This window comes from Thermobia domestica, chromosome 1, assembly GCF_964235325.1.
Source record: "Thermobia domestica chromosome 1, izTheDome1.hap1.1, whole genome shotgun sequence".
NCBI lineage: Eukaryota > Metazoa > Arthropoda > Insecta > Zygentoma > Lepismatidae > Thermobia > Thermobia domestica.
In genome coordinates this window covers 226,257,720-226,284,943 of record NC_137454.1, presented here as the reverse complement: position 1 = coordinate 226,284,943, position 27,224 = coordinate 226,257,720, and the positions used below count along the sequence as shown (strand labels likewise).

The window sequence follows — 27,224 nt, the reverse complement described above, 5'->3', positions numbered from 1 at the left end:
TGAATGTATGCGCAATTTTAGTGCACCCAAGGAAAAGGGGGGGGGAAATTCACCAGTGCTCAGAAGATGCTGTCTATAGTACACAAAGCAGAGTGGGCTAGAGTGTGTCACGTTCTGTTGACCCACGACCCACTAATCCACTCGCAAATCTTGGCCCAGATCATGTCTGCTACCAACCAGTACTGTTGAATCTTTAACTTATATATTTCTCTTTTCTTTCAGGAATCGTATTCAATAATTACAATGCACACCAGTTCTTACTCCATGATGTATGTACTAATTGCATATATTTCAATATTATGTGGAAATAGTAATGGGGAGTCCTTTATGAATCGTATCCGTCATCTTATAACTAGAAGTCACAGTTTTCCTGAGTTTTCATACAACGTTTTATACGCTTTAACTGGAAGAACAGGAGATATTCTTGATGTCGAAAGGGTACGTAAATCTAATTGCGTTAGTTTCATTCATATGTTTACTAACAAGGTAGATTCGCCAAGTGTTCCCTCAGAATTCGTATAAAATTGATCCAAATGCAAAATTCTAATGTGTATTGTACCAATTGTAACGACCTATACCGGTAATTTGCATATTTATGGACCTTCATATATATCCGGAATTCAATCATACACTACGATAACGCTCGAATACAAAATTGCTTTTAGTTTCTTTAGATATAACAGGATATCAATGTATGCATGTGAAAAACAAATTTGATTAAGTACTGCTTCTTTGACACATTCTATCCACACCGGCCGCCATCATGAACCTACTATATTAATTCAACTTTCGGTTTTTCAAGTAGGAATATGTGCAAGTGATATATCAACTTCATGTAATATTTTCATGGAAATTCACTTTTGTTGTTAATTTTACCATAGTTTATACCTTTTGGAAGGTATTGCATAATAAATACCTCCAAGCACTTTACGAATAGACATTGCAGAGTAATATTAGTTATGCTTACGTTTTTGATGTTGGAAAATCTAAACAATTCCTAGCTGGAAAAGTACTTTAGTATAAATAAACTCTTAAAGACACTGGTGTCATAATGTTATTACATATATGTGAGTGATTGTTATTACTTTCATATTATACTATAACAAGGAAGTATTGTATTACGGTCAAAGTGCCTAATGTAAATCCAAATACGACAAGATTTGGGTGAAGACTTACCATTTTTGTATTGACTTCTGTATGTGTGTGTGTCCATGTATGTACCGTATGTTCAGAGAATATTTCGCCAACGGTAAATCACGTAAATATTACATAAACAAACGGGGCCCTGCGCAAATTTCTATTTGGTTCAATATTCGTGAAGTGCCCGACATTTAACATGCAGTACTTTGCAAATGGTACAAGGTACAGTGAAAGTCACTACACGAATTAATTTCCGAAAAAAAAAATGTAGATGAATATTATGTATAACTTGCATCTATTCTAATTTCAAAAACCGAAAGTTGAATCCAAAATGGTGGACCCAAGATGGCGGCCAGGTGGGTAACATGTGTCAGAGGAGGAGTACTTCATCCAATATTTGTTATCATATGCCTACATTCATGTCAAACAACATCTAAAGAAACTAAAAGCAATTTTGTATCCAAGCGTTACAGTAGTGTATTATTGAATTCCGGAAATATATGAAGGCCCATAAATATGAAAATTACTGATATGCGGCGCTAAAAAAATAGTACAATACACATTGGGTCGGGGAGAATTTTCCGTTTGTATCAATTTCAACGAATCTCGAGAGTACGCTTTACGAATATATCTTGTCGGGCAACCATGACCAAAAATATTTGAGAGAAATACTTAAAAAAATCTCTCAGGTAATCTGATGTATCTCCTCTATTTTGTTATTTTTATTGTTGAATTTTGTATAGTCTAGGTATTCAATCTATTACTGTGCAACTTGGAATTCAAATTTTAGACGTTATTAGAAATATTTGTACAATTTAAGGAGTGTATGGCATTTAAACATTCTGACATTAGATTTTATCAAAAATAAAAGACAATTAACTGATCACACTCTAAGGGAAAGAACAAATTTTGATAGTATTCAGATTGAATTGTCGACGGAATTTACCTATTTACTTTTCTGAGCCACCTCCTTTATAAATCTAGAATTGCAATGCAATTTTCAGCTATTTAATAATGTCAGCTTCACTAAAATGATGGTTTGTACTTACAAGATATTCCCTTTCATAACATTGTACAGTTCGAAGCATAGAAAATGGTACAAAACGTTTAAGTCCAACTTAGGAACAAGCTCTTGCGCCGTGTGCTTATGCATTCCGAAATACACTTGTCATCAATTAGTACTTCCGGTATTCAACCCAACTTACTCTCTCCACCTCTCCTTGTCTAAAGCGGTGTGTGATGTAATGTACTCTTTCCATTCAGCAAAAAAAAAAAAAAAAAAAAAAACAGAAACCAGTTTACAAGGTTTATCGCTCTAAAACCGTATCTTTCATTCGTTTGTTCTGAAATGCCTTTCTAGAGCCTGAATAAAACGAAAAGTCATAAAATGTTCCCATGGCTTCATAAACACCCTTATTTACATTCTATCCCTTCTCCAAAGCTGCATATCATATCAACCTAGGAAGATGCTCCTTGTGAATTTTATGGAAATCGTTAATCACAGCAGTAGGTTTTGTGCTTCCAAAAGTGTGTAATGCGGGCGCAGAGTTCTAAGAACTAATGACAGAAATGAGTGTTATTCATCTCTTGTCAGTATTTTCAAGCAAATATTCCAGATGGTGTCATTTCGGCAGGACAGAAGGGTGTAATTGCCCCTCTCTTTTGCTTTAGGAATGCATATTGTTTGACCAAATCTGTAGTAATATAATAAAAAAGTTTGATTCTAGCTAGCGCCAAGTAAACTTTGTGGTGGACAAACACCGTGAGTGTGGATTCTCCCGTTTCCTCCCACTTTTTCATTCCACCATTCCCTTCATTGCTTATCGTCACCGTCTCCTTTATCCTCCTTACATAATTGTGGGACGGAAAACTTAAAGATTTCATTTCATCTTTTTACTAATGAAAAAGTGAAACTATTATGTCAGCGGAGAATCTCCGCCTCTCCCCCCTGGACCCGGACAAGATCTAAAATGACACTGCTTCTAACAACAAACATATATAGTTATGATAACACATTGCTAGAGAGCTTACATTTGATTTCAAGAGTCGAAAGTTTGATCCCAAGCCATAACAGTTCATGGGCGACATTGAGAGAGAGACAGAGAGATTCAGATACGGAGACAGAAAGTAATGATTTACATATACAAGTTTAGAATTGGAGAAAAAATGATCGAACAGCATCCGTATTATAAAAATTGTGATTTTGTGAAACAGAAGAAGGAATGGTTCCGAACTGCGAGGATCATATTAGGCAGTTGTAGAATTAAGATGGAGAATTCTTTTTAGAGCATCAAATGATTACGAAGGGAGAGAAAGATCTTAAGATATGGAGAATTAAGAATTTAAAAATTTTTAGCTTCCGAGCCTGGTTTCGAATCACGAATCTTTTGTTATCGATCCATGACTTTATCCACTCAGCCACGGAGAACTCTACGTAGTTTGCCACATACTTTTCCTTTACCTCCCATATGTTAGATCAAGGTATAAACCCTCATACTCGGCTTGTCCTTCCTTAGCAGACGATGCGCTACTTCTTTCCGTGACGCACTGTTTCCATCATCATATTTTCTCACCAATTGACTTGATTACGTACAGTATAGTAGGAATGTCTAGATTTGTCAACAACAATAGCTTTTATTGCCCTCTTAATTGCTTTTATGACTGTATACTTTTGATGTCAATATGGCCGTGCTGGCCTTGGGGATGCTGCCCTGTCCTTGGGGGAGGTTTTTGGGGGAAGTGGTTTTATTAGTTGTGCAATAGAGGTTGTTTGGAAAAGTGGAATGACCTCCTTTCTTGTTGAAACACGCTCCTATGCGATTCTTGAATCGAAATTTTAAAAATTATAATTAAATTAAAATTAAAACCATGATTTAGATAATTAGAACATTGATATACGTCATTGAACGCGATCCAACACGATTTTTGATTGAGGATACGGCTTTGAACACGGTTTCTAGCTTTAAACATGAACCTATACGTTTATTGAATCGAAATTTTAAAAATTATAATCAAATTAGAATTAAAACTACGATTTAGATAACTAGAGCATTGGTATACGGCATTGAACGCGATCCAGCAAGATTTTTGATTGAGGATACGGGTTTGAACGCTGTTCCTAGCTTTAAACATGAACCTATACATTTCTTGAATCGAAATTATAATCAAATTAGAATTAAAACTATAATTTAGATAATTAGAATTTCAGTATATGGCTTAAAACGCGGTCCCTAGTTCCCACAAGCTTTTTCACCATTAATTTAATTATGATCTGACTTGTAAAGCTCGTAACTAATTGAACACTCTTATTTGAACTAGAAAATTATGAATAATGAATATGATTACACCCTTTAAGCTCCAATGTTTAGCAATGATTTTTAATGGTGCTTTGTTTTACGGAGTATAGTATTAAGATGGGAAAAAGGGAAGGAAAGGAAGAAATATTTATTTATTTTCATTTATTTTTTTGTTGCGAACTGCACTTCTTTCGTTTAGCTTGCTTGACTCTTAACTTTGCTATTTTTCAGCGTTGCTCAGTACAGAGCTGAAGATACGCAAGCTCCTGTGTTTTCTCCAACTTCCATTGCATGACTGAATGGTGGAAGAATGAAACTTAGCTATCTTGAACCCTATGCAAACAACCTTGCGATATGATTGGCCAGGAAAGACCAGTTTGTCCCGCCTCCAATGTTTAACCAAAGCGAGATAGTTACCTGCCAATCATTACCTCTAGTTTTGAGTGAACGGAAGATCCCACCCTCCCCGCCTCATCAATGTCTTGTGTGAACAGGTTTCTACCCTCTCCCCATCCCGCGACAACTGACATACATTTTTTGTCACAAAGGATGTTTACTTCAAACCACTTCTGGTGGTTGGTTCTGAAAACAACCTTCCCCCCGCCCATTCAGACAAACAAACAAGTTGATGGTTGCCAGACTTGGCCTTGGACTCAATGGCGATAACCTCATATTGAGTTTGCAAAACAACACACAAAAAAACCTGTAGAATGGTTTCTGTGTATTGCCACATAAAATAATTGTGCTGTTCTTTTCGGCAAAATACAAGTTATTGAAACAGATGTTGAAAATGATAGCTATATAGTTTACTGAATAAACCCGAAATTTGAGCTTCATTTTAACGAATTTTATTTCTTTATTGCTTGGTAAACAACTATTTGCCGTGAAAAAATATGACAATTTGGCGTCTTTGAGGTACGAATTCAGACATACTGGCGATGTTTTTCAAACTTTAGGCATTGTGTGAAAATTCCCTGGTATTACTTTACGATATGTATTATCCATTTACCTCTATAGAAAAAGAAAGAAAGAAATATTTCCTTCGATTCGGGAAGATACCGACAAACGAAATACCCCAATTCTTTTCTTCTTCTTTGTAGAGTGATGCAATGCTGTATTACAAGACAAATTCATTTACTTTATTCTTTCTCCCCCTATTCCATTCCTCTTATGTTAATAAATAAATAATAAATATATTATATAAGTGCAGTACACATTTCCTGTATTGACAATCTTGCTTGCGAGGACCTTTGCGTTTGCTTCTTTAGTGTTTTTTCTGGATTTTTTTCTGTGTCTTGTTCAAAGAAGAAGATATCATATTCAAGTAAGTTTTATATCATTATAATTGATTAGATATATTTGCATAAGTATCGAATGGTGGGACTCTGCTAGAAAATTAACACATATTGTTTTTTCTTATGAAAATAATTAACACAGTGTAGAAACGAACTAAGAGTTTGCCAACATGTTTCAACTTGTGAGGGAGCATAGCACCCCCAAACAGGGGAACCGCGTCTGACTTATAACGCCTTCCGTGTTTGCCAAAACCGGGGGAACCATGCATGGGGCATAGCGCCCACAGTGTTTGCCAAAATTGGGGAACCGCGTTTGACTTATAACGCCTTCCGTGTTTGCCAAAACCGGGGGAACCATGCATGGGGCATAGCGCCCACAGTGTTTGCCAAAATTGGGAAACCGCGTTTGACTTATATCGCCTTCCGTGTTTGCCAAAATCGGGGGAACCATGCATGGACATAGCCCCCACAGTGTTTGCCAAAATTGGGGAACCGCGTTTGACTTATATCACCTTCCGTGTTTACTGAAAATCGGGGGATCCATACAGGGGGCATAACGCCCAACCGTGTTTTGCCAACACCGGGAAAAGCTACCTTCCTGAACGGTCCCCCACGAAGGAACGAAATATTTGCTTTTTTTAAAAAAGAGATTAGTTGACGGTGTTAGCGCCCCATGAATTGTTTTAGGAATAATTAAACTTTTGTTTGAAGACTATGTTTGAGTTTTGATTCCGTTTCGGTTGCATTTCTTGGACAAGTTAACCACAGGAAAGACTGAAGAATGGAACTAGCATTATTATTATTATAGTTAAGAATATGTGGGGAACTTTACACGAGAAAATATCTTGGCAGTGTTAATCTTTTTTAGAGAAAAGTGTGTGGTGACATCCCTTAAGAATCGCCAATGACGGATGGACTTATAGTTTACTACAGAATTTTTTGGCGTTTTTAGAAATGCGTGGTGACATCCCTTAAGAACCGTCAATGACGGATGGACTTATAGTTTACTGCAGATTTTTTGGAGGTTTTAGAAATGCGTGGTGACGTCCCTTAAGAACCGCCAATAAGATACTTTATAGTTTTAGAAACGTTTGGTAATGTGCCTTAAGACCCGCCACTGATGGACTTTACGGCAAAATCAAGTGTGCAATTTCTTTGAATCTTTATAACTGAAATTGTGATTAAACAGAATTGCGTACTGTCAAATATTTTTTGATTGTAGATTTTATATAAATACATTGTGTCTGAATGATTTGTCGTGAATATGTATTCATATTGGGAAGTCTTTTCGGAAAATAAGCAATTTACACATAAGGAACACTTTTAGAACAGATACATATTCAATATTTACTACAAATAATGTTCAAAATATATTGTTTAGTGTAAAATAATTAAGTTCAACAGAAAAGATAGACATTTGTCTTGCTTGTATCCTTAATATTTTAGAAAATAACTCAGTATTAACTGTTTTATATAAAGAGTTCTTAGTTGTAGTGGATGCAATTTTCCAAGATACATGCGAATATTGCCATTTTTACGTAAATGTGTAGACTTTCTTTCCCACAGTTAGACTCGAAAGAAAAGAACTACGTTCATTGATTCATTTTGGATCATAACGGTGGACTTCCCCCTTTGCATTCGTGTTAGAATAGCTTGTCTATCACGAAACGTAGTGAATACTTAAATGTTTCTTTTTCCAAGACATGACGAATAAACGAATGTAATTAAGTGAGAGAAATTTAAGGTAGATGTTCTTTATTTCTGAATAAGTGTTGGGAATATATTTGAAAAATGTAAGAAATATGAACTTGCGTATTTTTAACATGTGTTGCAGTATTCAGAATCTTAATCATATGGTAGTCACATGCTTTTTGTACATACTAACTATATATTAAGCAAGGTAAAGAGTGAGAAAAATAAATATTGGCTTTGTAAAATGAAATGAAATACGAAATATTTTGTTAGGGGTGCAGAAAGAGAATCCAATGCAGTGTGAACGCGCTCTTTTTGCGTGGGGAAGAGGGGGACTATACCCATGTTTAAGAGTAATGCCTCCCATTACTAAACGTTACTTGTTTTATACATGGATTTCGCAGTGAGAGAGAGAGATGGTGGTTTTACTCCGTCTTTTTGGCACTAGGATTTCAATGTAAACGTATGCAGCAATACTAGTAGAGGGGTCATCCCCCTGAAATGAGGGGGAGGTAGTGCTTCCTCACTGAAAGACTGGACTTCATACCCCAGAAATGATGCGGTACGGCACCACTTAAGTAAATACTCGTTCTGTCACTGAAAGACTTGGGTTTATATTCCTTATTTAACCCAATAGTTTTACTTATACTCGTTTGATTTTCAATACTTTTATAGAATATTAAGACCAACAGAATATACAAGCATGTGTATTTGAATGAAGTGAATATGTGCTATGGTTTATTACACACTGAAAACATATATACTATACTCACCTGAGAAATATACGGAACTCCATTACACACGCGTCAGCACTGCTGAACTTTGAACGCACAACTAATCTTTAATTATGACTTTTACCACTAGGTGTAACTACTAGTTCTATTAAAATAGTATTAAATTACTATTGCTAATGTATGGTTCTAAATTTTTTCTTGGAAACATATTGGTAGTATTAGTATAAAAAGTATAAGGAATCCGCAGACATAGTGTTTGTTCAGTTGGTATGACCTAGGATTGAACTACAGACCCCCTAAACATATGAAGTGAACACCTTACCACTTTTTAAATAAATAAATAATTTTGTATGAATTCCGTTTTATAACATCAAAATTTTGCTTGTTATGTTGTTGGAGTGGAGTCATATAAGTTTTTTATCGGGATTGAGATATAGGATTTTACAAGTGCAAGAGTTTTTGCGGGTGAATTAGATTTATCTTTTATACGTTGGTGAAAGATTGATTTGATTTTATATTTCCGATTTCTAAACATTTTAATCTGTGAGACCAGACAACTCCCAGTGAGCACACTATTCGGGAAAAGAGGGAAATTAGGTATCACGCAAGACATTTGTTTGGTGTAAATGAGAAAAAACATTATTATTATTTTTGACTAAATGCCCAGAACCGTTGTGAATATATTCGCCCCTTCGGACCGGATTTCGCAGGTCCTTTCGGGTACGTCCGCGTCGCGACACCTTTATACCGGGAATCGGGTCCGGGACCGCTTACATTGAACGCAAAAGCGAAAGCGAGTATGCTACACGGAACCACCCGCATTAAAGCCAAAACGCGTTAGCGACTACGCTGTGAGGGAACACTAGTTCCCCTACCGGGAATTGAACCCGGGGGTGCTCGCACTGAATGCAAGAGCGTTAGCAATTATATTGTGAGGGAACACTAGATTTGATCGTAAGTTACCGGTACGTTTAGCTTTGGGTCTTACACAACACAGATAGTTTGCTTGTACAGATTTATTGAGAATTCGAAAATGTATAAAGTACTCTGCCAGAATCCTACATAGCTCTTGCAAACTAAAGATAGTTTTTATAGGTTTTGTACGCTAAAAGAAACTGATTTTCGTACGTGAATAGAATAACAGAATTTTTATTTCTATTAAGTATTAAGTATGTATTGTGCACATTAAAAACATTAGTTATAATTTGCACTATTTTGATGAAATTATGTTGTACTAATAACATTTTTTATTTTTTATTATTTTCCAGAAGAAATGGAACCACAACACCAACCAACAAGATCAAATAGAGTATTTGTTGACGAGGAATGGTTTACAAAATTTGATGAACTGATAATTCCCATTGAAAAAAAGAATAACGTTGCTAAAGAAAAGAAGAGAGCACGAAGAAATTATGATGTGAGGGAGGAGATGAAGAAAAAGAAAAATCAAAGGTATTTTCCAGTAGTTAAACAAGTATCATCAAAAGAAGAAGAACCGATGGATGTTCAATTGTCATCACCTGGGGAAGAAGTAGCATTGGATGTTCGACCATCAACATCATCAACAGCAGACGGAGAAGTACCAGTGATTGTTAAAGTGGACATAGTGGGGGAGCGGGGTAATAGCGAGGCAGCGAATGAAGCTGATATATATTTGAACGATGGGGAAGATTGGGCTATAGTGAAGGCAGGGGAAAAGTGGGAGAGATTAGAGAAGGCGAGAAAATTAAAAGAAAAATTTTTGAAAATAAAATAAGTTGTGTATATATATTTTGTAAATAAATCGTGTGTTGTTGCTGGATGGGTGCTGGGAAATTTGTGTTTTCTTTCCTCTGAATTTTTAAAACCTTTCTAACTTTTAACAGTACTGAGGTATTTTGATAATAGTCTCAATAACTAATGTGTAATGAAAATTCATTTTGTGCAAAACATATAAGGTTTCTTCTTCTTTTATATATATACTTGAAATTAATGCAGATTCTATTTTGATGAATGGTTGAATTTTGAGTTTTTCTTCAGCAAGAAGTCTCTATTTTTCAGCAAGAAGTCTATTTTTCTAAATTCTTAGAACATTCCTTGTAAGAATTAATCTGTTGTCACATGACCTATCTTCGGGAATCGAATCCTCGACGAGTGATATTAGAAAATGTTTTCGTACAAATAAAAATATTAAATGTCCAACGCTGATGTACTATTCAGTTAGCCATGACGATCATACTAACCACTTGGCCATGAAACAATTTTAGTTGGTACTTACATGATTTTTTTTCAGTAGAAAAGAAACTGTACACGAAACTATACTGTACAAACCTTGAAGATTTCAAAACAATTGAAAAGAGAGAAAGAGAATTGAAGTAGTATTTTCTTATTGGTAATTGCTTATTTGATTTTTCACCAGTAATATTTCTCTTTGTCTTGTGGTAAACTAATCAAAGTTTAAACTTGGTTAGGCTAAAGGAGGCAGTATTTATGAGAAATGAATGATTTAATGTTGTTTCGTCTTGAAAAAAACTCCAAGAAAGTTCACTACAAGTCTAACTGGTGGTACTACCACTGACCCACGGCTGTCTTATATTGAAATTTGAAATCAGATTCTTTACTAGTTAAATAAATAATTAGTGGTCTCTCTTCGCTATGTATTGAAATGATTTCCTCTTGACTGTGGATTAAAATGAAATGTGACACCTCACAATTATTTTGTCTAGGGTAAAGCAATTGGTAAAATGAAGAAACTCTGAGGGGAACGCTTGGAAATGCTCAAGAAAAAAGTTACAGACACAATATGTTCAGCCATAATTTTAATTGGTCAACCCGGGATCTCAACCATCTAAGGTGAAGTTTGGTTCAACAATTAGTTTGAAAATATGTATTCGTGAGGATAGAACAGTAAGCAAGTTGTATATCAAGTCTCATTGTAACATTTAATTGGTGTAAACCTCCCTTGGTTTTGAATTTGTGAGCGTAATGTGAAAACAATCTTATTTTATTTGACATCACATTTGCGTTGCAGGATTAAGGAAAACTTCACGTAAGATAGTCATGATATGTATGAATTTGTTTGGAGTTCGCCATCATCAAAGCTATTTTCTTTGTAGTCCTTAGACAGTAAACTGATAGACTTTGAAGTTCTTTTAAACATTCTACTTGGGAATCGAATCCTCTTATTACTTATTTCTTCTTCTTTTGAGTATTTCTTTTATTGGATTATCTGCTTTGCGGTATGTATTTGACTTACCAATTACAATTTTTAACGAATCGCTTGTTCAAGCTATGAACAAATTTATTTGTGAGCCAATAAAAAAATCCTTCGAAACACTAAAGTCTATGAACATATTAAGAACTACTTGTGAAATAAATGGAAAATGATATTAGAAAAAATATAAGTACGAATAAAGTTTAGATGTCAAAGACATGTACGCTATCCGCTTAACCATACAAACTTTTGTTTCATCTCGTCTCATCTCATAGGCAAGCTAGAACAAAGAGAAAAAACTATTCTTATTACTTTTATTAGTGAGGTTATATGAGACGTGAAATCGATACATCGATCATTTAGTGTAATCTCCTTTCCTTATGCTCTGTAAGCTAAGAGAAATGAATAATGCTGACAATCAAAACAAAACAAAATGTACATTTAGAGGAAGAGAGAGATGTACAGAGAGAGGGATAAAGAGAGGGAGAGAGAGGTCCAGAGATGGAGAGAAAGGTACAGATAGGGAGATAGGGAGAGAGAGGAGTTCAGAGGGAGGTCCAGAGACGGAGAGAGAGAGAGAGGAAGAGAAAGAGGATGTACACTACAAAAAAGTTTGTATTCAATAATCTTAATGGTTTTGCGAAATATGTTCCTATCTTTCTTTACAACGATTTGATAGTCCACATCATTTTATTTCTTCCCAACATTACGATCTTCATATTCAATTGAATTCCTCATAAGCAATACGGAACTAAAACTAACCTAATGATGGATTTGTCAACAATTTCATAGTTCTCACTGTAATTTCTCGTATTATTATTTTAGAGTGCATATGCGTAGCAGTCTCCTTGTTAAAATTGTTTGAACACTAAATAATGATAAGTAAACACTTCAAAGTTAGACCTGATATATAGCTGAAGCTATTAAATACCAACAAGGTGAATGGGCTCAAGTCAGAAAATATACTTGAACTGAAATCTTTATTTCTACTGGGTATGAAGAACACCTCTTAAGACACGTGGGTGAATAAATGAAGGAAAACATGAGTGCTGGGAATCGAATCACAAACTAGCACATCGGAGACGCGTACCCTATTACATATAAAGCTATTTGAATGTACAACAGATAAGTAGGTGATATACCACACTTTATCCGTAAAAATAAATTCCAATTTCATGAAACGTAAGAACGAAAGGTGGCAAAGGCTGATGTTGGAAACTTTTATAATTTGCTCAGTTTACTATAAATATTATTAGGAATTAGATTTTTTCTTTCTTTGTTTGAGCTTATCAGTCTTTAAGGACATGTTAGCTATGAAGGTCTCAATATCTATTTATCTATAAAAAAGTGTACTGCACTGTGAACAATATCAGCATTCGGAGATTTATCAACTGAATATGAGAATTTGTAGAAGTTTGTAGCAGAATAGCTGATTTGGACAGCGAGTACAACTGCAACATATATTCGCAACCTACACTAACCAATGCTGACAAACATTCTCGTTCTCCTTAAACAATAAAATAAATGAAATCTTTGAGTATTACGTACCACATTTATGTTGGTTAGGCTAAAGGAAATGACGAAATGAATAAAACTATGAGGGAAAACGGGGAAAATTCTCAAGAAAAGTTACGAACACAATATTGTCCGGCACAAAGTTCACCTCTCAGATCCTTAAACAATTTATTAGTCCCATTTAATCTTGCCTATGACCAGTATTATTTTAGGTAATGTTTTGTTGTAGAACAACTAACCCCATCCCGGTGTCAACTCTGTTGAATTTTACGCGGGAACCAAATCAAAAGCAATACCAAAAGCAAATAGAAAGGGGAGTAAACCGCTAAGGCTTCAATGGGTAGTAGGATAGGACGAGTGTTGACAAAGTAGGAAACTCAGCATGAGAGAGAGACTTAAGAATGGTCAAAAGTAAGAAAATGATAATTAGGTACAGCTTAAGATAATCATTATTGGAAAATAACAAGAGCAAAGGACTACTTAAGAATCGGAAAATCTAGTAAATATTGTTAAAATCTTCCCTTTAACTTTTAAAGGGATTATTTATCGATCAAGTCAAACTGTCACATTGCGTTGGAATCCAATAGTCTAATTAAAACAAACACATGCAAAGGATCTATTGGTTTTCAGGTATCGTGATTTCTAATTATTAATCTAAATGTCAGTATATAGAAATTCAAGCAAGCGCGGGTAAACGGGATGGGAGACTTTGTCTGTTGTAAAAACTTTTGTAAAAATGAAAATATTTTATTGCAAAGATGTGATATTCAAGCAAGCGCGGGTAAGTGGCATGGGTGACTTTGTCTGTTGTAAAAAAACTGTTGCAAAGATGAAATATTCAAGTTAATTTGAATATAAGAATCACTTCATAATCATAAAAGAATACCAGCTAAAACTAATGGAGGTGGAAACTATGAGTTTCAGGTCTACCTTAAACTTGTTCAAACCTGTTTTCATTGGTTAATCCAAATAATACAATACATCCCACGGTGAAACGTATAAATACCCGAGTTAACAAGGTACATATAAATAATCTTGTGCTGTTGTAGTCGATGAAAAAAGATTTCTTCTTCTTCGTATGGTGGGCAGTGAAAATATTTGTGCCTAGTGTTTTAGAAAAATACATAAAAACAACAATATTTTCAAAACTGTTGAAAATCCGAGCTGAAAAATGTCTAATGCTGAAAACGTATGGCTTTGTTTCTGCGATAACATTCGCATAACCACTCAGTGCTTAATAAATGCGTTTCAACTGTGGGAATCTAAAAGAAGAAGTATGCTTCTTTGCAGTGGATGTGCACGTGGATTAAAAGACGCAATAAACCATGACTGTATTCTGTTAGATAAAAATATATTGAAAACAAAAGTACTAAGTGTTGTTATGGACATTGATATACAGGATGAAATTTGGTATGAGTTTCAAAAGATGCACGGCAATACTTTTAATAAATTAGAACAGTTTTTTCATATATATGATGATGCCATTCATAATGATACATTTCTTAATCAACTGATAGAAATATTCTTGCAGAAAGATTTTAAGAAATTCTTAATTTGGAATAAAAACCATAGTGATAGTGATAGTGTTTGTGATTGAAAAATATGAGGAAATAATAGACGTATGGATAAAATGTTACTCCTCTCAAGGCGTATTACACATACAAAGTGTAAAAAAAAGGATTTGGTATGACTTGATTTCTTCTGTGAGCGTAATTCTCTAAGTAACTTGACAATAGTTACTGCATAGTTCGGTATAGTGCGAAAATTTTAAACATGTTTTGATAATGATGAAAAGAAAGTAGTAAATGCTGCAAAGAACTGATTAACACCAATACAAAATGAAAACTATGTACAACCCAATTTAAAATATTGAAAGATACGCTTCTGCTAGAATTATTTGGGAAATAAGTGATAGTAAGATATTCACTATAATACATTTAAGATCCTAGAAACAATAACCACAAAAACATTGGGTTCCAAATGTTTATGTATGTTAGTTATCAATTGGTTCTCATACAAGGTGTAAATTTTGTTGCCATCTTTAATTCACGGATATATTATACTGTTAACTCATTTGTTCTTCTCATAAATGATCATCTGGTATTCAGAGGTTAGTTTGTTTTCGAACTTCTTCGCATCTGCAATAGTACAACCATGTTGATGGTCAATACTAACATTGGGATCAATGCACAAATCCTTAGCCTGTTTTAATACTAGCTCAGGATGATTCTTTAATTTGTACACGTAGTTACGACATTGATCAGTCTTACCCATTCCGAGGATGACAATACACAATGTTTCTCCATTGGGATGGAACACTTTTCCAAAGCGCTGCATAATCTTCATATTTGGCTGATCCATGGGTTCGACCCTTTCCCTTGCATGGATTCACAATGTGGATCTCCCTTCTTTCCAAATGTTCATTACTATTTAAAACATTTTCAACTATATGGAACAATATATCGGGGTTCAATTCCTTTTTTTAGGATGTCATGTCATGTACATCGTTTGTTTAATTTTGACGCGAACTTTCAATAGTAATACCGATATACATATCATCATCGACGTCATTTAGCGTATATTCTTGTACAAATTCGAATAATGAGCGAACATATGTTTGCGGGTCTTCGATACCACTAGTGTGCATACATTCAATGGTAACTTCCTTTCCACGCAGACCAAAATAAGGATAGTGCCTAGTTCTACTATTAACAATGCGAAAGTAATCCCGAGTGCCTGTACCATACAATGTAGAACATATACTATGTTCTGGTGCAAAACTTGTACTAACCTCCGAAAAACACCCATTAACTCGTCGAAATCATAAGCAGTTAATCCCGTAGTCTTCCCTGCAGACACAAATTCACTAATTTTTTTTCACACGTAGCTTTCAGCATATTGTCTTCACGAAAGAAGCCCATAAAGTACAGATCAACAATATTTCTTGCGGACTTGCAACTTTTCAACACAATAGTCGGTACACAGCCAAAATGCAGGAATACTGCATGCAGTAAGTTTACATATGATAGCGTGTTTACCCTCACACCCGTAGCATGGCATTGCGTTAACACCAAGTAAAACAAAATCTTTTGTTTTGCAGCAAGTGTGATCGTTATGTCCATTTTCCGTACATGGACGTGTAGATTGTTTCATGCACGGGTTCGTCCTAATGTTATCTTCCATTAATTCTATTCCTTTATATACATGATACTCTTTCATGTATTTTTCTTTGTCTCCTTTGGTTTGACATGAGGTAGAAATCTTAAAGATTCCTGTTTCATTTGAAGAAAAATATTTAAATGACTAAGCTCAGAACCATCAGTTCAAATTCCCATACTTCAATAATTTGCAGAATTTTATATCCAGTCTTTAACGCTTCATGAATTTCTGGGGTGCAATATGTGTCTGTTAAGACATGCTGGGCGTCACAATGTGCGCATTCAATGATACCTTCTTCCTTACATGTGCAACATAAGCCAAACATAAGTCAACCGTTACACGTATATGTCTACTGTTACATGCACATTTCTTTACTTTGTGTATATGTGCTGTATCATGAAACATTACAAATGGATATAGTAGTGTAACATCCAAATCCTGAATTGTCATTCAATTAAATCTGTATGAATAAAATCATGCTTTCTCACACTATATTTTCATAAGATCATGTATATAATTAATGTGATTCATAAGTTATTATTATATTCAATCAAAATAAAAGTGCAGTTAGTCTGACGTATCAAATTAAATATTTTAGATATTTAAAATACACAGAATCTAATTCAATACGTAAACAAATATTGCAATAGGGAAAAACTTTTAAAATATTCATACTTATTCTCTGCGCATTTGTTTCGCGCATCCCCTAACTTTGCACTATAAATCCTGCGCATGCGTGTACTTGTACTAACACAAATAAAGTGGGTGATACGTTGTTAAGATGTACAGTCAAAAGGTAGATGTTTCAGCAGTTGCAAAGCGAAAAATAAATAAAGACCTGCATAATGTTAAACAATTAAGAACATATTCTTCTTTTCATAATAAGAAAAGAAAAGGTGAAATTGAAACCAATCTTTCCTATCGCAAAGTAAACATGTAAAGTACATTTCACCACGTGAAAAACGTTTTGAACTTGAAAAACAAAAGAAAATTATTCTTGTACATCCAAATGATCCTGACATTCCTGAAGAAGTCGCTGAAAGATATAGGATTATTTATCCAACACAAGAAGTTAACATAGACGATACTGTGTATAGACGAAATTTCAGATACCCGAATGAAATACCCTTTGAAGAGGAAGTAGTAGTGGTAAATCAAAATACAATTTCTAATGACATTCTGATATTCAATGATGTGAAGTGTGGTTGTACTCCTAATGAAGTAAATGAAGTTTGTGTAAAAGAGTTACTAGAAAAATATAAACTTTCTGAACCATTACTTTGTGAAAGTTGTGCAATTCGTAGTGAGAAAAAAACTGAGCATAAATATGTAACTGAAAGTGATGAAGAATTAAATACTACTGTGTGGAATTTCCTAATTAAGAAATCAACACGCGAAGAAATATTAAAACAATATCTAAAAATTCATGTGAAATATATAGACGTAAACATTATTCCCCATCTTATAAACAAATTTAACTATACATATCAGGAGATTACATTTAATGATTATCATATTTCTGATTTAAGAGAAGCTTATCTTGAACACGATAAAAATGTGTATCAACAATCCATACTGTGAGTACCAATGTCGTTTCCTAAATACATACAATTATTGCGAATATCTGTGTTCTTCTTTTCCTATAGATGAACAATGTGTGTTATTATGTATTGACCGTTGGAAACCACAACGAGAAATTTTGTGTTACGGGTGTTTTCAAAATCGCGCTAATTTAAATGAACATGAGTGTATTACTTTAGACTATGATACGTTATGCTATAATGCATGGCGTAGAATGGTGAGCACACATACTTTTGATGACGTATATGAAGATTTTGCAACAGTGCATTGTGATACTGAAATTGATGATTGGACATTTACATACACATTATATAACATTTTATTAAACAAAGATAACATTCAGTTAATTACAGAGTTATTCTTACAAAAAGATTTACATTATAATATGCACAAAAAATAGTAATAATGGAAAATAAAAACTCTTCTGCTAATCAATTACAAAACAATAAAAACAATGTGTATAACTTAACAAAAACAAGTGATAAAAAACTTTCAGCAATAAACTGGCCAATATGTAATTGTGCATATACTAATATAAATATAGATTGTATTAAACAATATATCAAGGAATGTTAAAATCACAAATGTATCTGTATGTAAACTATATATATATATATCTTATTGTAATTTGTAAATAAAGTTTTATCACTGTATATTACTTGTTTTCATTTTTATTATTTCCTTAGATGTATGATTTTAAAACTTTCTTTTGTGTAAATGCGTTTTACATTATCGTACTTAAAATATTCTGTGAAAATTATTTCATGCAACTAAAAAACTTTATCGTGTGCATATGAAACTTTAACATGTGCATATAACAAAAATCCGTATGTTATGATCCGCGTGCCTAAAATTTGTTTGTACACTTTTGTATTGCATGCACGTGAAAAACTTCACTTTTTTTAGTTCACGGTTCTGCATTTTGTTTTTAAAATTTGTATTTTCATTTTGACAAGTTGCATTTTAGTTTTGACAACTTGCATTTTCATTTTGACAACTTGCATTTTCATTTTGACAACTTGCATTTTTAGTTTTGAAAGTTACATTTTAGTTTTGACAATTGCATTTTCATTTTTCACAAGTTGCATTTTTAATTTTACAAGTTGCATTTTAGTTTTGACAACTTGCATTTTTAATTTTGAAAGTTACAATTTCATTTTGACAACTTGCATTTTTAATTTCATTTTCGTAAGTTGTATTTTTAGTTTTCGTTTCTGTATTTTTTTTTGAAAACACTTTTCGACATTTATAGCACATGTATGTGAAAAACTTTCTGGATGTTATGATGCTTGTATGTAAAACATTTTCTGTATGTTATGATGCTTGTATGCAAAACATTTTCTGCATGTTATGATGCTTGTATGCAAAACATTTTCTGCATGTTATGATGCTTGTATGTAAAACATTTTCTGCATGTTATGATGGTTGTATGTAAAACATTTTTCTCCATGTTATGATTCGCGTTTGTAAAAACATTTTCTACATGTTATGATGCTTGTATGTAAAACATTTTCTGCATGTTATGATTCGCGTTTGTAAAAACACTTTCTACATGTTATGATTCGCGTTTGTAAAAACAGTTTTCTGCATGTTATGATGCTTGTATGTAAAACACTTTCTGCATTTTATATTGCATGCCTGTGGAAAAAAAACTTTCTGCGTGTCATGATTCGCATTTGTAAAAACAGTTTTCTGCATGTTATGATGCTTGTATGTAAAACACTTTCTGCATGTTATATTGCATGCCTGTGGAAAAAAAACTTTCTGCGTGTCATGATTCGCACTTGTAAAATCAGTCTCTGCATTTTATATTACATGTATGTGAAAACTTTCTGCGTGTTATGATGCTTGTATGGAAAACACTTTCTACGTGTTATATTACATGTATGTGAAAACTTTCTGCATGTTGTGATTCACGGTTGTAAAAACAATTTCTGCATGTTATGATGTTTGTATATAAAACACCTTCTGCATGTTATGATTCGCGTTTGTAAAATTAGTTTCTGCATTTTATATTATATGTATGTGAAAACTTTCTTCTTCTTCATGTTATGATTCGCATTTGTAAAATCAGTTTCTGCATTTTATATTACATGTATGTGAAAACTTGTTGGATGTTGTAAGTATATAAATCATACTCTAATATTACTGAGTCTTTTTAAATTCATTATTAGATCAGTTTCTGTTTTTATATATATTCTCCTTTCCCATTGCAAAGTTGGTGTTAATTTTTTTATTGTAAATATATTAAAAAGTTTCTGTGGAACTTTGAACAATTTATGATTGTGAATATAATAAAAATTATTGCAGAAACTCTGCTTACTTTTCTTAACACAATACTCATAGAGTGTAATTCATCAAATAATTGCTGCACAAATTCTTTTCTTATTTATTTATGTGGATCTTTCGTTACATAAACTCTTCTTATTCAATGTATGTTTGTTACACAAACTTTGAGGAACTATGTTTCGAAAATTGCAAACTTGTAAAATACTCATCAAATTTTTAAATACTTCAAGTATTAGTAAAAAATCAAGAAAAATATAAAACACTCATCAAATACCAATTTTAAACGATAGAAACCGTAAATGAGTTTCAACTTGTAAAATGCCAATGATACCTTTTATTTAGGAAAGTTTCTTTTATTAAATAAAAATCAAGAAATGAAATTCGTATATATTTATTTGGATATAAAGATATATACAAACAAACAAGTATAGAAAATAATATATATATGTACAAACACACACACACACACACAGCCATAGAAAATAATGTATACAGATTATATATATGTACAAAAAAGAAATCATTTTGCAGCGTTTCTATCTTTTTCTAATAAAATGTTCACTAGTCCTTCAATATAATTTGGATTCTTTAATAAGTTGTCATAATTTTCGTGAAATAAATGTTCATTACTTTTGTTAGCAGAATGCGATTTCACATAATTTTCATACACATTGTCTCTCACATTTTTGCTTGCCATAATTTTCCATGCTTCTGCTTCGAGAGTTAATATATTCACAAGAAGGCACCTGTGCCCGAACTGATTGAAAAAATTTAGGTTACAACCAGGGCAAAGTAAAACTGTATTCGGTTCCCACTTTAAAATACTATCTTTAACACATGTTTCACTTACAAAGTCACTATTACACTTGCACTGGCACTGTTTCGTTTGCACACGCAAATCCAATGGAACCTTTTGGGGTGAAGATGGAAAGTCCAACGGTGAAACACTTGGTGATGGCGTACTGGGTTTGCACTGTTCTATCTCACTGAATAACTTATAAATTTCTTCCTCCTCTTCCTCATTAAATAAATCAGGAGATGTTGATCTTTCTTCTTGTTCTTCTTCTGCAAGTGTCCACTTTATCGCTGGAACTTGAAACTTTTGCTCCGGTGTTCCTGCTACTGGTACTGGTGAAGTTGTTCTTGATCCAACGGGCGAAGTTGGAATTAGTATTGGCTCTTCTCTTAAAACAATGATTTCTTCCTCTATAATAACATCTGGAGAAGCCGGTGAGCAAGTTTCTTCCTCTATAATAACATCTGGAGAAGCCGGTGAGCAAGTTTCTTCCTCTATAATAACATCTGGAGAACTCGGTGAACAAGTTTCTTCCTCTATAATAACATCTGGAGAAGCCGGTGAAAAATAGCAAGTTTCTTCATCAATAAACAAGTCCGGAGATTCTCTATTCAATTTAAACTTTTTGTTGGGAGATTCAACATAATCAAATGAAGAATCCCAATCTACTTCGTTGCAAAGTTGAATTTCTCGTTGTACTATACTGGCAGACGAATTCATGATGATACTATACCAGTCTTCTCATCATACCCAGTATATAAGGAAAACTTATGTCGACGTCATATCACGTGGTACTTTAAAACACGCCCCTTACATCATTTAAAATATTTTCAGATGTACTTTCCCAATTCTCTATACAACTTTCAATAGGTATAAGGTACGGAGAAAACATATACTTACATTTCATTTATGTACTCATGTATCATTTATTGATCAAACATTCTTTTGAAACAACATCGTCAATATTATTTACATTGTGCCACGTTCATTCACATCTTACAACGGTATTCCCTCAATAATGTTATTCATATCCTGTACTAATCACTTAAATGTTATCTACGTACAAAGAAAAGTGTCAACACAGTTCATACTGCAAAACTTCTTTTGTATTTTCATTCGGTATCATATCAATGTGACAGTCTTCTATTGTATTCAGTGCCGCATCATGTTTCAACAGTATCAACAGTTCTTTTGTATTTCCGTTCGGTGTCGCGTCATGTACCACCATTCGTGGTGGCAAACTTCTTTTGTATTCCTCGTCGACAATGTTTTATTTTCATTTCCTATACCATTAAAGTTGTTTTTATTACTTTCTCGGTATTCTGTGATGTTTATCTACCACAACCTTAATCTTCTTTGTATTCACCATTGACAATGGGTTGTGTTCACCTAACGCGGTGCCAAACTTCTTTTGTATTCCTCCTCGACAATGTTTTATTTTCATTTACCATGTTATTAAACTTGTTTTTTATTACTCTGTCGGTATTCTGTGATGTTTATCTACCGCAACCTTAATCTTGTTTGTATTCACCATCGACATTGTTTTGTGTTCACCTAACGCGGTACCAAACTTCTTTTCTATTACCAATTAGCATACAGGTATAATTCAACATGTTTACCTGCCACAACCTCAATCTTCTTTGTATTCGCCGTCAACAATATCTTGTGTTCAACTACCCTGACGCCAAACTTGTTTTTATTACCAATTAGCATAGGGGCATGATTCAACATGTTTACGTGCCACAACCTCAATCCTCTTTGTATTCCTCGCCGACAATGTCTTGTGTTCACCTACCCTGGCGCCAAACTTGTTTTTATTACTCTGTCGGCACTCTGTGATGTGTACTAAACGCGTCGTCGGTTCTCCTTTGTATTTGTCTTCATGTTTTAACACGCACCTGTTACCCAACAACGCCATCTTTCCCTCTTGCCCAACGAGTTTCCAAAAGCGCGCAAAAAGTTCAGTTCATGTCTTAAGTTCAGCAGCGAAAGACGTACAAAAACCACGCTCTGTATATGTACCAGCATTACATATCGTACCGAAGTATACATACATATTTTATACACGACGTCTTTCAGACGGAGAATCCACAATGTGTCCCGCATGAATAAAGTTTATTCCCTCCAATTTATTAGGAAAATACAAATAAGAAAGAGCTTCTAATGAAGCGAAAGAATGAAAAACGATTCATCAAAATACAAGTTGCTATGCAAATGGTCAAATTAATTAATATAATCACAATCAGAGGTTGTTCTATGGAGTATGCTTTAGCATACGATCCAATAAATAAGGAGCTTGCTTAGCAAGCAATCTAATAGAAAATGTTCCGACTAATTTATTAAGAGAATGCAAATAAGAATGAGCTTCTAATGAGGCGTAAGAATGAAAAAACGATCCAATAAATAAGGAACTTGTTTAGCAAGCGATCCAATAAATAAAAAGTTTGCAGGGCAAGCAATCCAATACAAATGGTTCCGATTAATTTATTAAGAGAATGAGCTTCTAATGAAGCGTAAGAATGAAAAACGATCCAATAAATAAGGAGCTTGCTTAGCAAGCGAACCAATACAATTGTTCCGACTAATTTATTAGGAGAATACAAATAAGAATGAGCTTCCTATAAAATAAAAGAATAATTAATTTGATCATAACATAGCTGTTAGAAACAACCCTATCACAATCACGTGATACATGTCCTTCAACCTCTTTTCTAGAAACTACTCCATCCCTCCTAACACTCAACCTTTTCCAGGAACCCATCTAACCACCTAACAAACAGGGTAATAAAACCACTTCCCCCAAAAACCTCCCCTAGGCCGACACGGCCATATTGACATCAAAAGTATACAGTCATAAAAGCAATTAAGAGGGCAATAAAAGCTATTGTTGTTGACAAATCTAGACATATCTACTCAGTATAACTATTAATACCGCTTATTCCTATAGGCTTTTGTCTGCATAAAATAAAATTTATGCATGATCTTCATTTTATTCAAATTAAAGGTATTATTGGAATCAAGATATTTTTAAATATCCAGGTGTTTCAAAGAGTCATGCATGTTAACGCTTCAGAAGTTTGGATAATGAACTTGGTGTTATCTATGCGTACTACTTTCATTAGCTGCGCGTAACTGGAATTTTTAAATTCTGAACCTTCCTAATTTTAATTTACTCTTTCATTCTAAGTTCAGAAACAGAATAATAGGGATGTAAAGCAAAAAGTATAGTTTCTGTAAGAGAGTCTCATGAGCAGCAGCGCTATCAGGTTAAGAGCTCGAGACCTTCCGACCCTAACAAATATTTAAAAATTCGTATTTATTAATCAATATTTTGGTAGATTACAAAGGAAATTTTCTTGTCAACTGTTTATCCTCCGAAGATAGCTCTTTATTCCACTGTCCTTGAGTATACAGTTTAATTCTGTTTCAGTTTTTTAAAATCATTTTAACCAACAGATAAGACCCGACTTTCCAATATTGTTTCCTTAAGTAGAAGATCGGACAAATCAGACTGTATGAGTGTGGTATTCATCTGTTGTTTTCATTTTGAGAGCTTTGAAAAAGTAAACTGTGTGCTAAGCAATTGCAAAACAAGTAATGATTTATTTTCATGAATTAATGAATATTTATTTAAACACTTGGCCTAATTTAACATATGCCTGTTTCACTTTTTAGAAAAATACTTGTAAAATGTCAGATGAATTTCGAAACTGTAAATAAAACCAACTTTGTCCTTGGAAAAAATATTTGCAAGAAAAAGAAGTAATAGCGCCTTATATGAAATAAAATTGTTCTGAAGACTCATGCCTTAATTTGACAGAATTATATATTATTTTCCTTTACTTAAATGACGCCAATATTAAGACGAACATAACAATCTGTCTTCTAGTTTATAATGAATCTCTAACTTATGTTCGTTAATGAACACCGGCAATGCTTAAAAGATTCATTATCTATGCGTACATTACATTCAGGAAGAAAGCCTGATAAATACCTTAGGAACCATGTTTGAGAAGAGAGCCCGAAAAGAATACCACCCTTACATCTACTAAAATTTAGTTTAATAATCACAATTTTTTTTTATTTCTATCTTTTTTCTCTGTGTGTGAAATTATAGAAGAATCATCCCTTTCAAACAGAAAAGGAAACTTCGGGACTAAAGTAGCTAAATTTTCATTTCATATCGTTTCTTCCTTAATACGTAATGGTATAAATTAAATTCTGTTCTATAATGATAAAGGTCGTGTAACTGGACATAGACCGGAGAAATGTACGAACAGAAAATGCTGCCCGCAATACAATAAAATGTAACTATAATCAAAATACAACAAAATACATTTTGTGTAGTATTTTTTTAAATTACATAGTCCAATTGCTTTGAGTTGCATAACGATTAGCATGATATTGACATTTTTGTCATTTTAACATGGGTTAATATTAAGCGACACAAGTGAAACAGACTCCAGGATGTTTACTCTGAGAAGTCTCACGTTTGAATGCGCGGGAGAGAGATCCGACAACGCCGCCAGGAGAGTGAAGTTCCTAGTAAGAAGAGAAACAATGACGAATCTTGTCGATTGCCTGGTTTTATACGTTGCAACTTACTTTAGAAACGGATATTCCAAACGGTGACTTGGTGAATGCGTTGTTCAGATAGAACGCAGACATCTTGTAGCTTAGTTATAGGGTGTACGTATAATGAACTTCCCCTTGTTCAGGAACACTTAAGTCAGTAAAATTTATTGTTATTTTGTTCAGTAAGTTATATTTGATAGAACTATATGATAAAATGTGCCAAATACTTTGCGTCGTTGTCTGTTACATGAATGTTTAATGTAAGGGATTCCTACTTGGATGGTCTTAGGTTCAAATCCCGACCATTTTTTGACCTTTTCTTCTAGCCACGCTCATACTGTGCAATCGAGAAACTCAATTTTAAAATAACTGTAGTCACAGCTAGTTTAAGACGAAATTATATTCAAATATCATATTAGAAGCTATTCTTTAACTTACGATGTTTCTATGTTGACATTAAATCCAACTGCCTTTATGTAATTCATTTTCCTACGTCATATCATGCTGAATGTTTGCATAACGACGACAATCGGACGGTAATATAAGAATCCCATTTTTGCTGTAATATATGTGTCTTTGAAATCTATAACTTAGAAATGGCTATGTTGACGTCGTGGCTTTTCAGATGAGGATTTAGTGAACGGTATTACTTCCCTGGTGGTCCTAGGTTCGAATTTCGCCAATTCTTGTTCCTTTTTTTCTTTTAGTTACACTTAATTTATGCATTCAGATCTTCAAGCTTTAATCAAATATAGTATCAGCCAGTGAATTAATTGTAGCTGATATTATTTTCAAATATGACACATTAATACATGCTTTTCATTAGCTTACAATATACAACTTTGAAAATAATACTACATTTGTAGTTACATTTAATTCACTAGCTATTATTGTATTTGCTTCACGCTTGAAGATCTGGAATGCATAAACTAAGTGTAGCTAAAAGAAAAAAGTAACAAAAATAGACTAGACTTGAACTCAAGAACACCAGCGTAGAAATCCAGTTCACTAACCCCTCATCTAATAAGCCATGACGTAATCATGACTATTTGTAAATTATAAATACTCATCCAAATGACACCATTATGAGAAAATGTAATAACTTTAAGTCAATTTGATTCATTTTCCATTAGAACTTCGAAAAAGATTATTTGTGTTTGAGTATATTGTCTTCTTTATCAGACATTTCTACCCAATATAAGTCAATTCACACAACTGTAAGGCCCGTTACACAGTCAACCGGAGCTCCGCGCTCCGTCTTCCGCCCTCCGCACTACGCGTGTGTGATTACACAGTCATCCGTAGCTACGCGCTACGCGTCACGTGATTATATACAGGATTCTTCTCAATCAGTGTTGCGAGTCAACATGAAAATTCGAAACGACAATAGTGGCATCTTAATATTTCTGTAAGAAGAGAAAACGAAGAACACAGAAAAATAAATGTCTCAAGATTCATCCCTTAGTTTCTCAAAGAAGTCTGACGGGAGCTTTTGTGTTTGTGTATATAGATTTGCGAGAAGACGAGAAGTACTTCAATAATTTCCGTACGTCAATCCAGTCGTTCGATGACCTAATTGAAAAAATTCCATCGAAATTATAAAAATGTAGTTTCAATAGGATCCATATACATAGGCTCTTAAAATACAGCACTTCCCTTTAAAAAATGTCATGATACAGTTTTTTAACAAATGAAAACAAGGAATATTTGTACATTTGCTTAGAACTTCACATCCAATCACTTTTCATCCAATCAACTATTTAATAATAGAGATACATTATTTGCCTCAATTTTTTTTTCATTGTCCATACCTTCATTTTTACAAAAAAAAATCTTTTACATATCTTGTTCCATGCCTGTTCATGAATGTCACGCTTTTTGTTTTCCTCACAAGAGGGATCCCATTAACATGGTGTTAATTTAACCTCCGTGATAATTGAAACTGAAACTGAAATTTGA

General features: G+C 33.7%; 1 protein-coding gene across 1 annotated transcript in view; it reads left to right on the top strand.

The window, feature by feature from the left end:
* Window positions 1–226: 226 nt before the first annotated feature.
* The window catches only part of LOC145667107 (phospholipase B1, membrane-associated-like), a 61,029-nt gene continuing 34,031 nt past the window's right edge, over window positions 227–27,224 (top strand). Inside the window, exon 1 of the mRNA XM_081734851.1 lies at window positions 227–438. Coding sequence (XP_081590977.1) covers window positions 244–438 — 195 coding nt within the window. The 5' untranslated portion in view covers window positions 227–243. The remainder of the gene's footprint in view (window positions 439–27,224) is intronic.